This window comes from Vidua macroura, chromosome Z (genome assembly GCF_024509145.1).
Source record: "Vidua macroura isolate BioBank_ID:100142 chromosome Z, ASM2450914v1, whole genome shotgun sequence".
In the NCBI taxonomy this organism is placed as follows: domain Eukaryota; kingdom Metazoa; phylum Chordata; class Aves; order Passeriformes; family Viduidae; genus Vidua; species Vidua macroura.
This window is the reverse complement of record NC_071611.1, coordinates 66,287,493-66,300,670: the sequence shown is the minus strand read 5'-3', so window position 1 is coordinate 66,300,670 and position 13,178 is coordinate 66,287,493. Positions and strand designations below refer to the sequence as shown.

Sequence of the window (13,178 nt, the reverse complement as noted above, 5' to 3'; positions counted from 1 at the left end):
TCAAGAAGAGCGAAGTCAAGGGACCTGCCTGAGAGATCCAGTTCCTGGGAGTGAAATGGCAAGATGGACGGCGCCAGATTCCCACTGAAGTTATCAACAAGATCACGGCGATGTCTCCACCAACCAGCAAAAAGGAAACACAAGCTTTCCTAGGTGCCATAGGTTTTTGGAGAATGCACATTCCCGAGTATAGCCAGATTGTGAGCCCTCTGTACCTGGCTACCCGCAAGAAGAACGATTTCCACTGGAGCCCTGAGCAGCAACAAGCCTTCACCCAGATCAAGCAGGAGATTGCTCATGCAGTAGCCCTTGGCCCAGTCAGGACGGGACCAGAGGTCAAGAATGTGCTCTACTCTGCAGCCGGGAACAATGGTTTGTCCTGGAGCCTTTGGCAGAAGGTGTCTGGTGAGACTCGAGGCTGACCACTGGGATTCTGGAGCTGAAGTTACAGAGGGTCCGAAGCCAACTACACCCCCACAGAGAAGAAAATCTTGGCTGCCTACAAAGGAGTTCAAGCTGCCTCGGAGGTGATTGGCACGGAAGCACAACTTGACACCCTGACTCCCGGTGCTGGGCTGGATATTCAAAGGAAAGGCTCCTACTACCCACCATGCCACTGAAGCCACATGGAGCAAATGGATTGCCCTCATCACCCAGCACGCCCGTATTGGAAACCTGAATCGCCCTGGGATTTTAGAGATAATTACAAACTGGCCGGAAGGTGAAAACTTTGGTCTCACTGACGATGAGGAGCAGGAACAAGCGACAAGGGCTGAAGAAGCTCCACCATATAACCAACTACCAGCAGAGGAAACATGCTATGCTCTTTTCACTGACGGTTCCCGTCGCATTGTAGGGATGAACCGGAAGTGGAAAGCAGCCGTATAGAGCCCCACACAACAAGTTGCACAAGCTACCGAAGGAGAAAGTGGATTGAGCCAACTCGCTGAACTCAAGGCCGTTCAGCTGGCCCTGGACATTGCTGAAAGGGAGAAGTGGCCAAAGCTCTACCTTTATACCGATTCGTGGATGGTAGCCAATGCTCTGTGGGGCTGGCTGGGAAGGTGGAGAAAGGCCAACTGGCAACGTTGAGGAAAACCAATCTGGGCTGCTGATATATGGAAAGACATTGCCTCTCGGGTGGAGAAGCTAACAGTGAAAGTCTGTCATGTAGATGCCCATGTCCCCAGAAGTTGGGCTAATGAGGAGCACCGAAACAACGAGCAGGTAGGTAAGGCAGCAAGAAGAGAGGTGTCAAAGATAGACTTAGATTGGCAACACAAGGGGGAGTTGTTCCTAGCACAATGGGCCCATGATGCCTCAGGCCATCAGGGTAGAGATGTCACCTACAACTGGGCACGAGACCGAGGGGTGGATCTAACCATGGACAGCATTCCTCAGGTTGTCCATGACTGTGAGACGTGTGCTGCCATCAAGCAGGCCAAGCAGGTGAAGCCTGTGGTATGGTGGACGGTGGTCCAAGTACAGGTATGGGGAGGCCTGGCAGATTGACTACATCACACTGCCCCAGACACGCCAAGGCAAGCGCTACGTGCTGACCATGGTGGAAGCCACCACTGGATGGCTGGAGACCTACCCTGTGTCTCATGCCACTGCCCGGAACACCATCTCAGGCCTGGAAAAGCAAGTCCTGTGGAGACCTGGCACACCTGAGAGAATTGAGTCTGACAACGGCACCCATTTCAAGAATGGCCTCATCAACACCTGGGCCAGAGAACATGGTATCAAATGGATATATCATAATCCCTATCATGCTCCAGCTGCCAGCAAAGTGAACAGTGCAACGGACTCCTTAACACTACCCTGAAGGCACTTGGTGGGGGAACATTTAGAAACTGGGAAATGAACCTGGCAAAAGCAACCTGGATGGTCAACACCCGAGGGTCCATCAATCGAGCTGGTCCTGCCCAGTCAGAACCCTTGCACACAGTAGATGGAGATAAAGTCCCTGTGGTACATATGAAAGGTATTTTAGGAAAAACTGTTTGGATTAATCCCACCTCAGGCAAAGACAAACGCATCCGTGGGATTGTTTTTGCTCAAGGACCTGGCTAAACTTGGTGTGTAATGCAGAAAGACGGGGAAACCCATTGTGTACCACAGGGAAACCTAGTCTTAAGTGAGAACTGGGTGTAAAATTTCATTGTGATGCAGATGGAAATAGAAAAAGGAGTGGATAATGTCCTGGCTTGTAAAATAAGCATATATTCTATTCGCCATCTATTGGGCAGTTTTCTTATCTCTTCCAAGAACAAGGTCTCCCTCCGGGGAGATATCTTCTGTTAATGTGCCATTGAACGGCTCACTGCATGACTGAGAAAATTACATCATCCCATTGTGAGATGCTCCACCCAGAGGGAGGATCCAAGCATCCCTACTTGCATAAAATCAGCATTTCTTGAGACAGCAGCTCAGCCTCTTCACTGGATTCCCAGAGGAAGACCAGGCCCATCTACTCTACCACCAGACCTTCAGAGAAAACTACACCCTTCTTACGGGATCATCGCTTCAGCAGCACTTCATCTGCCACTCCAGGAGCAGGAGGAGCAGCCACCATTTAACTGGACTATCACCAACACCCTGACTCCTCAGGGTGTCAGGTTTCTGACTCTATCAGTAGTTTTGTTTGTACTAATTACATTTTTTTTTTTAATTTAGTTTTTTTTTCCTAGTAAAGAACTGTTATTCCCATTCCCATATCTTTGCCTGAGAGCCTTTTTATTTTGAAATTGTGGTAGTTTGGAGGGAGGGGGTTTACCTTTTCCATTTCATGGGAGCCTTCCTTCACAGACTCCTGTCTTTTCAAACGAAGACATGGGCCCCCAAAAATCACAGTGTATTTAAGCTTTTCGACAAGCAAATAACAGAAAGAACATCACACTTTTAGGCCTGTTTCTGTGTGTTTGGGGCTCTTCTGTTTTTCTCTCAGTTTTTTTTATAAGTTCTTTGTAGCTTCACAGCTGTCATTGGCTCTTTGTCAGACTCTTCCCTTGCCCCCTCACTGCAGCGTTGGCTCCAAATGTAGCAGGTCAGCTACAGCAAGGCTTTAAAAAAAACTGAAGCGAGGAAGGCTGGGGAAGGGTCATTTCCACAGGGTAAATGGAGAAAAAAATGTGAAGGAAAAGCATGTGGTGGCATCAAGATGTGGATGTTTTGGTCTGCTGGTGTGCACGTGTCTGGCAACAAGGCCGGGGTAACACGAAGGGCTCCTGCAGCTCTGCTACAGCACCCGTATTTTTGGCAGTAAATGGTAGTGTCAGTAATGCAGAAATCTGCATTTTGTGTAGTTGTGTTGCCCCTCCACCTTCCTGCCTGCAGCAGTTTTCACCCCACCTGCTTGAGAACCTTCTGCTGCTGGAGTTTAATGTTGCATTGAGAGCTATTAGAAGTAAATGACAGCTTTCCAAAGAGACTTGGAAGGGGCCTCAAAGTCTTTCTTGCCCTGCAGATTTCTTTCACTGGCAGAATAAAAGAAGGAGGTAGAGTGCTTAAAATAGAAAGCTTTCTTTCCCACAGCAAAATCTCACTGGAAACAGAGCTTTTATGATGGTAGCTCACTCTGCCCAAGCATCTGGGTGCTGTGCATCCGCACCAGCCAGTTGCTGAGTCCCAGCCAGTTGCTGAGTCCAAAACATTGTGCACAGCCTCAGCATTGGATGTTTTACGTTGTTTTGTCTCTCTTTTAACATTGTTATAAACTATCTCTTATTTTTGTTCTTTTTCTTCTCCAGCAAAAGACCAAGGATATGTCTACAGTGACTGGTGCAGCTGCTGGAACAGGCACACCTGGTGGAAGTGTGGTAGCTGCTGCTGACAAATCAAGTACTGAGGTAAGTAAACATAGCCCCAGACAAAGGGTTCCCTTGTAATAATGTCTCAGAGGGCGCTTCTCTCTCTGAAATACTTCGGTTTCAGGAAAAAAAAAAAATAAAAGGGTAACGGCTGAAGTACTGATACATCCTCCTCAATGTATGTATGATGGTGGAGGGCCATCTGCAGGAAGAGGTGAGAAACAACTGGTGTGTCATTTGTGTTTTGTTAAATAGGACTTCTTTAGAAGCTAGCTTAAAATTATACAAGCTTAAAATCAGTTACTCCCTATCTTTGGTTATATTTGAGTATATTATGTGTATCCACTGATACACAAATACAAAATACCTTGTTAATGACACTGGAGTTTAGAACCATTCTCACTGGAAAATTTAGCGAGTAATATCCTACTGAAAGAAAGCTTTTAGGTTGGTTTCTAGGAGTATTCTACAGATTCACCAGATGCTTCAGATTTTTTTTTTCTCCTGTGTACACCTTGGTAACTTCTATAATGGTTTGCTTATGTTTTTAGCCTGTTATGGATGAGTCAGCACTTGATAGCCTAATAGATACCCTTGGTGGACCTGAGGAATATGTGCCTACTACTCCTGTTTACACTGGCCCGGAAATTACGGTATTTTACACGTCACATTGTTATTTCTTAGAAGATTCATCCCTAAATTATATCTGTAGTTGTTCATTACTGTGTTGATCCAGGACTTGTACCTGTGATTTGTGAAGAGTTGAAACAGAGTGTGCAAAGTTACATTTTAATGTTGGTTTTGTTAATATAGAAATGACACGGTTTTGGAAATTTGTTAAAAAATGCATAACTTTCTGAGTCTGAATGGGAGAATCATGAAAAAAGGATTAGATTACAAGCTTAGTGGCTCAGTAAAACATGACAAAAATACATAAATATTTAAAAAGCAGTCTAGGTTCAGCAATACATCCCATGATCTAAGACAGTGAAATGGCCTAAATTAGGAATCTGGGAATGTTCTGCTGGATGATGAGCACTGTTGAAGCAGGTGAGGAGGCATGTGCATGACAGTAGGTACTGAAAGACACTATAGAGTGTCCTAGTCATTATTTGCATTTTCTTTTTGATGGTATCACTGTAGGTGGCTCTATCCGAAATTTATTTCAGTAAAGAACAGTACAGAAACATTAATTGTGCATTATTTTCACAGGAAGATATATATTCAAGATACTTGGAAGAAATGGGCAAACGGGAAGGTAGTCTCCCTCCAGAGTATGTTAAACTGTTGAAGGTGAGTGAGTTAAAAATCAATATATTCTTCATGTGTCTTTTCTGTAATATTGGATATTTCTGCTTCTCATTGACTACAAAATTAATTCTCACTTCAGAGCAAAGGATATGGCAAAGATGTGGTCCCACTGAAACCAAATGAGCAAGATGAAGTAAGAACTTTTTTTTTTAATATACTGGAAGGTGAAAGTAACCCAGGTGAAAATAACCCAGTTATCATTGAATTCCTAGGAAAATATAAATTTTGCCTGTTCTCCAAAAGTCCCAGGCAATTTGGAGGGGGATGTGGGCTGCCAAATAACCTGGCTACTGATAAAACTAAATAAAGCTTGGCACACATGTTTTTAATAAAAGTGTAGGAATTTTCATGATGCTGAAGCTTAAATGAGTCAAATAAATGCTTACAGAAATATTTGGCATACAAATAACAAAGGGGAGAAATACAGTGCAAGTAGGAGTCTCTCTGTAATGCCTTCAGGAAAGACTACTTGTATTTCTACACTTGGTCAGAGATTTTTGTCAGCCAACATAATTTTGCTGGCTGGGAAGTCTGACATACTAAAAAGTAAAGTTTATCTGAGACATGAATCAACCAGTGGGGGCAAGCACCTTTATTTTTTGTTGTGTCAGGAACTTGTGCCAGTGAGGTCACTGTGTGAGTAATTGTGGGACACACTCCGGCTCTAAACTGAGCTTGACCCGTGTTGATATTTGAAGTTTCTTATGGTCATAACTTGGTTTGCAATTCCTTGCTCAGAAGCCAATGACAGATGATGAGCTTGCAGAGGCCCTGTCATCTGACTTCACCTGCAGTGCTGCTTCTGCTCAGGAGAAGAAGACAAGTCTGACAGAGGTATTGACACTTTCCTTGCCATTGCATGCATTTATTGTGTGGAAAAAAATGACACTGTTATCATAATATTTCATTTTAAAGTAGATAAAATTTCCTGCTTCTTTTCTATATTTGCAAATTTGTTTGTAATTTCATCTCGCTCGCAGAAACCAAATCAAGAAGGAGAAATAGTGCCAGCACAAGCAGCAAGTTCAGTTAAGACTTCAGCTCCTCCTAAGGAGAAGAAAACAAAATCAAAAGAGGTATGCATAATCTTTCTTTCACTGGTTACCTTATAATTAATATTTACAGGCATATATGGCTGTTATGTGTTTTTGTTCTCATGAAGATGCTCATCATTCTCATTTTCAATTGTAAATCCTCTTTATTATAGAAAATATAGGAATAACAAGAAATGCCATTGCCCAGATTCCATTGTGCCTTAAAGATCTTACTTTAGTATATCAGATGATTTTCCTTCTGGATTCTGAGGAATAACTGTGGTCTTCTCACTAGAGGAAATAGAGTAGAAATATTTGTACGAAAATTTTCTTAGCTCTGTGATCTGTGTTTAAAACTTGGATATGATGTAACTTTCTCATGTTTTATGAACTTTCTGTTTTTTCCCTCTAAAGACAGCAAGGTGACCTTACATTTTTTCAGTTTGCCAAATCGAAGCATATGAGATTTGTGTTAGATGACATTGTGGCACTGTGGTATTTGGGGGGATTTTTACTTCCTTTTTTTTTTTTTTTTTTTTATTTCGTTCCCTTCTTAAGAAAAGCCTTGTGTCTGCCTAAAGCTGTGCTAATTCTGTCACAAAATTTGGGGTAAAGTAAATTGGGTAAAGCCAAACCAAAATGACCAATTTGGTGTTGGCTGTTTTCTTCATATACAGTATAAAAACACCTGAGGTAAGAACTCGTGCCAGTTTAAAGAAATTACAAAGTGGTTTGCACATTTTCTTAAAATACAGGAAATTAAAGATGATGCAATGGATGCTCTTCTTGATACTCTTAGAGGATCTGAACCTGAACCTGAAGAAGATCCTACCCCTATTGTAGAGGTGTCAGAGGTAACACCTCACTCCTTTTTTACCCTGGCTTACAGACTCTAGCCGTAGAACCCCAAGTTCTCTTTGTTAGACACTGGACAAATGTGTGAAATAACAAGCACGTGACTTTGATATCAAAGGCCTAAGGAATGTGTGAGTCTTCAGTGATTAAGCAAATGAAAAACATTCAGAATCCCAAGTGGATACAGATAGAACATAGTAAGGTGGTCTGGAAAATTATGAGCATGTAATTTGTTTGCTTATACAAGCAAACATATATATATATATAATGAATGTATATATACATTCATTCATGGGTAGCTCTGTTTTGTGTTTTTTTTTCCCCAGCACTCTATACAATTTATAGCAAGCTTTCATTTTGTGTGTGCTACTTTTTCAATCAAACTCCATTATCTTTCTAATTTGAGTCTTGCCTTTCACTGCCTTTTGAGAGTTGTGGTTTTCCCCAACAGACAGAATTTAAACAGTTTCCCTGTGTTTGCATGTTAAGCTTTAACTTTTTGGTTTAGTTTTGCAAACTCTAGATAGTTAGAGCAACTCTAAATAGTTAGAGCAGGTTTTTTCCTGTCTTCACTTATAGCTCAGAGCAAGCAAACAATGGGGAAATAGTAAAAGAATCTTCTGTTACTGAGATAATTTTTGACTAAAAAAGAGCTTCTTGTGTTGCAGATTTAGCCAGTTTGGGCCTTCAGATAACTTAGCAGATACATTTCTTCATTAAGGAGGCCCAGAGAATTAAAAACTTTGTTTTGGTGCCAGTGATGGAAAAAGACACAGAATTATGGATTCTGTAATCAGAGTGCTAAAGTGCAAGAAAACCTGATGATTTTGGACACACAAAAATTCTAGAAGTGTCTGCCACAAAGACAGAGCTCTAAATATTCTCTAGAGTTTTTTAGGATTTAAAATAATTTAGCTGTATTCACATGTGGTATTGAATCTTAAAGCATTATGATATTACCACAGACATTTGACAGGAATAAATTGATGGATTCTTGTATCTTGCTACATAGAATAATTTCATCTGATGCCAGTCCTTTTGTACACAGTTGGCAGAAGAATCCTGATAGTGGAGTTGTGTACTTGGAACTTTTATTTTAATTTCTTTAAGTGGTTTTGGTTTTTTAAAGTTGTTTCTTTTCAAGGCAAAAGCCAAAGAGAAAAAAGAGCAAAAGGCTGGAGAACGTGATGATACAATACCTCCAGAGTACAGGTTAACACCAGAGTTGGTAAGTTTTTCATATCTCCATTGCTTTGTAGGCAGGGCACTGTGCCTGACTCTTTAATTACAGAGAGAGAAAGAACACGGGGAAAACAAACTAAACTAGTATTTAATCAATGGCTTTCTCCTTGATGATTCCCGTACCTCTTATTTCTTCTTCCTTTGTGGGTATCACTGTTTTTTCCAAGCACTCTGGGAAAAGATCTCATCTCACCCATGAGATGGGTGAGTTGTCTCAAATGGAAAAGTTACCCCTTCCTTCTCCAAGAGTGATGTTTCGTGTTTCTAACATTACCTTTCAGCCTTGTAAAATCCATCCCTTGCAGGAGTACTCTTTGGTATCAGTTTGTAATGTAACCTTGAAACACTGATGTAAAATGGTGGGAAAATGGCACATTTTATTTTTTGGGTTTTTTTTTTTTAATTGTCACCCAAAGTGATGAAGATTGATTCAAAGTTAACCAAAACAAAAGCAGAACACTTTTTAGTCTCCTGTAATGTGCTGACATCCCATTTGCTTTTTTGATCAAAATATCTGGCCATGTAACAATTCCCCATTTAGGGAAATTCCTGTCACTGATTAATTCTTGAGTAATTTATTTTGCCTTATTTTGCTGGTGATTACGGAGTATGGCACTTCTTGTAACAATAGAAAAATGTCAATAATACCTAATTTCCTTCTAGGATAAAGACGGAAAACCAATATTGCCGAAGCCGGAAGAAAAACCAAAGGTTAGAAAACTGACAATATTGTAGGAGTGTGGCTAGATATCCTGTTTTCTCCCTCTCTGTCATCACTTCTCTCTGTGCCACGATGTAAGTCTCTTGGTCTGCTTCTGCGTTTTACTTCCTTGCAAAAAACCTGCTGGTCAGAAGCGTCAGGTGGAAGTTAGTTTTATTGAAATTCGCTTGTCTGTGAATGAAGAGCTCATATAAGGAAAAGGTTTAGAGAGTTCAAGACAGGAGAGATTTACAAAAATTATTGTTTACTCAAAAAAAGGCTATGTGGGGAGTTAGTAAAAAGTATTTTATAGAGGTCTATTGGAGCTGTTAAGGATAGAGAGAGGTGAAGCAGGAAAATCCTTTATTTTCTTGACAATTTTCTCTTGCTAGTGATCAAATATAAAGGAATTTGACTGGAAATAAGGAAAAAAAAAAAGCTGCTGTGTACATTTTTCTAATCACAAAGAACAACCTGGACTTTGCAAAGAGTATCCATCATGGCCTAGGAAGTGCAAGAGGGGATTAAAATACTGAAAGAGACAGTTGTAGCTACTAATTTTGAAGGCACAGGAAGAAAGCAAAGGAACTGTGCACTGAAGAAACTGAGGGCTCCACTTTGGAAATACTGTGAGCTGAGGAGTGCTGCCAAAATTTGGAAAAGCAAAGGAAATCCCTGCTCTCTGGAAATGAGTGTGAATGTCAGGACCAGTTCGAGTCCTGGACAGAAATCTGAGCTTCAGGGTTAAAGCGTGGAGAGAGGGAGGAAGGGCAAAGTGCTGGGAAAAAAAGACTTCTGGTCTCTAAAAATTTTTATTTCAGGTCTCAGACATGTGATTGTTGTGAATGGTGGATGTTTGAGAGCTGCACAGAAGGGAACTCCTGCCAGGCCTGTCATGAGGACAAAAAGGGAACAGCTCTGCTCTCGGGGGAGCTAGGCCCTGCTGCCAGGGGATCACCCCCAATATTGAGATCAGTGAAACCAAAATCAACAAAATGGAAAAAACTCTGTTAACAGCTGTGTTAAAAGCTGTGTTAATAGCTGGGAACCATCAGCCACTTGCTGTTCTTCCATGATTTCTGGTGAAGGCAAAGTCCTTCCTTCAGGACTTCAGCTAGTGTTTGGGCCTCCACTCTGTGTACCCTTATGCAGTGGCATTACTCTTAGTGAATAAAATTTACTACCTAAATGCCTTTTCTTATTTAGTATCTGAAGGAAGGTTTCAGGCATTATGAAAAGTGGGGCCTTACGTGTTGAGACACTTGATAAAGAATTAGGGAAAGGGGATGAGGGAGGGATTTCTCTCTCAGAAATGTAATTTTATGCACTATGAGTCTGTCCCTGAGCTGTTAAATTGCATGCAGCAGGTGAATGACCATCACTGCTAGCGAAGATTTAAACATTTAGCTTTGAACAGTCATTTGGAGGATCCCAGGAACTTTAGGTGTGTAAATGTAGAGATATATGGATTGCAGAGGCCTAGTTCACATAGTGTCAGTAGATTGTAATATATCACAAACAGCAGGAAACTAAAACTGCATTTTTATTCACCAAAACACACAGTGGAAACCACTGAGTGTCAGCAGTCAGTGGACAGGTTAAGAGAACTTTCAGGGAACTCTAGTTCTGCTAGTAAATATTAGCATTTTTTTCCTAATTAAGAGGTTGTATTTTCCTTTTCAGTAGCCCTGTCTTGAACATATCTATATCTGGTTCTCTATATTATGTTTTATTCTGAAGTGTGTTTTTCTTAACTGCAAAATTAGTTCTGTTTTGTTGCACATAATTGTGAAAGGTTATTTCAGTGTAAACTACAGATGTTTTCCTGCTTTATGAGTAACTGAAATATAGTTCTTGAAAAAGTAAATTAAAGAGAGGCAGTGAATCACCTGTGCCACTTTTTTTTTTTTTTTCCAGCCTTTGAGTGAATCTGATCTTGTTGATGAATTTTCAAAGGATTTTGCCTGCCCTGCACAGCCTGCAGTACAACCCAAAGCACCAAAGCCCAGCAACATATCCAAAGTAAGTCCTTCTGGTTCCTGGAGAAGCTGACACTGACAGTTTTGCTAAGACTGGGCAGTGCTAGTGTTCTTTCAAAAAAACCCATTTTCTTCTCTTCCTGTTTCTCTTCCCATTGCCTTTAGTGGAATATGCAGTATTGGCACTCAGCTCTTCATTGAGCATCTTCTGCCTTTAAATTCAGACTTTTCTTTCTCATTTAGTACTGTATTTAGGAAAAAAATAAGCCATTTAACAGGCACATTTTATTGTTTTCTAAGCATATTCACTAAAATACAGTGTAAATTGTTCTGTTTCAGAAGCCATCAGGTTCTGTGTCTGCAAAAGCCACCGAGGATAAAGTGGTCCCTCATGCCACAGCTTGCACTGTGCAGTCTGCAGCTCCTGTGCCTTCAGTAAGTAGTGGAGCCCTTTCAGCTGGAGCTGAAGCAAAACTCAATGTTTCATTTATGGAATGGTGGAGCATGTTGTCAGGATGCTCATTTCAGTATTGCATGTTCTTCCTCCACAGTTGTAACCCACAAAGGCTGAGTGGTTCACAGAAAAAAAAGGCAAAAAACCAAAGCTGAGTCAAGCATAAACTGAATTGTCAGTGACCTTCCTCAGAGAGGAAGCCAAACTGATAGTTCTGTGCTGTTCTGTGCTCTTACTGCCCTAAAGGGGGTACTGTTTGTGAACCTAATGGGGACTGCAGGAAAAGGCAAAATCAGGTTTCTTCAAACTAAAAATTGTTTTTTCCTTTATCAATACCCATGCAGGTTGGTCCTTTGTCAGATGAAGCACTGGAAGCCTTGTCCAGTAGCCTAGGGAAGAGGGAGCCTGATCCAGATGAGAAAAAGCCTGCTGTGGACAAAGTTAAGGTAGAGAAAAGAATCAGACCTCAAAAATACCTTCAGCGTTACTCTGTTTCCTCAGGTCACAAACAAAGTAGACATTTATGTTTTCACTTTTTTTACAAACAAAATGTACTGTTGAAACCAGTTCTGTTCTGCTTAGGAAGTACTAGTAGGATTTCAACACAATGAGTACACTTTTCTAATAATTCTGACTATTGCAGTGCAGTAGTTCCCTCAGTTTCTGAAAACTGTGTTTTGTTGTGTCCTGCTGAACTGAAGCAGAATTAAGATGCACATCAGGGATAGCACACAGTATGGTCCTTTTTCTGAAGGAACCAACTTTATGATGAGAGCTTTAAATTTGGAATTATGCACAAAACTTTTGGGGTTTATATATTTAAATAGGGAGCCATAAGTAAGTCACTGAAATCCTATCCAAGGAAATGCTGTTCATAGGCACAGTCTGAATGCCCCTGTGTGCCACCTTAAACCAGATGGAATTGGCTGGAGTCAGAAACCAGCCCTTCTAGTGGCTGGAATTCTGCCAAACAGAAGTTCCCAAAGTTGGCTTTAGTCCCTTCTCTTAGTTGGCATTTTCCCAGCATAACTTGTATGGGGATAATAATTTTTGAAGTGGGCCACTGATTTCTCTCTTCAGCCTTCCTTTGCATGCTGCCCAGATAGCTGTTGAGTGGATTTGCAGAAATGTCAAGAATTAAGACTCAGAGGTATTTTTGATTTTGGTCCACCCTTGTCTATTCACTTAACTCTGCTAGCTTCACTGAAATAGGTAGAGCTACTTCTAATATACAGAGGAAGAAACAGGCAGGGGAATGAAGGCTTTCTCAAGAGAAAATGTTTTCTTTTAACTTTCATGAGATTTGTATCTGGTGGTTGGATTGAATGAGAAAGAACAATTTGAATCAGAGGGCTGAAGGCTGGAAGCTTGCTCATGTGAATTTCCATGGGTAATTGTTTTTCTTACTGTGATTCCTATTTTTCCTTCACAGGAGAAAACCAAAAAGGAACAACACAAAAAACTGGGTGAAGAAGAAGAAACAATTCCTCCAGAGTACAGATTAACAGAAGCCAAAGTAATTTATTTAATGTGTTTAGTCTTACTTCCCTTTCATTCCTCAGAATGACTGAGACTCCCATTTCATTTTGAAACACTGATGTTTTGGTTCAGCCATTTTTATAATATCTAGAAATTCTGGTTTATAGTTCCCACAAATAGCTGTCATCTATCATTGGATGCCTGCATGGGCATAGAAGTGGTTTAGATGCAGGTACCTGCAGATTAATAATTCTGAGATTAGTCCACCAGAGTCTTTCAGTAGCTTCTGGTATTTTAGAAATAAATAAATTG

At 40.9% G+C, this 13,178-nt stretch overlaps 1 protein-coding gene across 4 annotated transcripts in view; it reads left to right on the top strand.

Moving 5' to 3' along the window:
- CAST (calpastatin) overlaps positions 1-13,178 on the top strand; it is a 57,873-nt gene that overhangs the window by 36,801 nt on the left and 7,894 nt on the right. For all 4 annotated transcript variants that reach the window (XM_054002762.1, XM_054002760.1, XM_054002761.1 and 1 more), the window contains 13 exons: positions 3,753-3,851; positions 4,364-4,465; positions 5,025-5,105; positions 5,203-5,256; positions 5,862-5,957; positions 6,104-6,199; positions 6,913-7,011; positions 8,157-8,240; positions 8,918-8,965; positions 10,872-10,976; positions 11,273-11,368; positions 11,732-11,833; positions 12,820-12,903. In XM_054002762.1, coding sequence (XP_053858737.1) covers positions 3,753-3,851; positions 4,364-4,465; positions 5,025-5,105; positions 5,203-5,256; positions 5,862-5,957; positions 6,104-6,199; positions 6,913-7,011; positions 8,157-8,240; positions 8,918-8,965; positions 10,872-10,976; positions 11,273-11,368; positions 11,732-11,833; positions 12,820-12,903 — 1,146 coding nt within the window. The remainder of the gene's footprint in view (positions 1-3,752; positions 3,852-4,363; positions 4,466-5,024; positions 5,106-5,202; positions 5,257-5,861; positions 5,958-6,103; positions 6,200-6,912; positions 7,012-8,156; positions 8,241-8,917; positions 8,966-10,871; positions 10,977-11,272; positions 11,369-11,731; positions 11,834-12,819; positions 12,904-13,178) is intronic.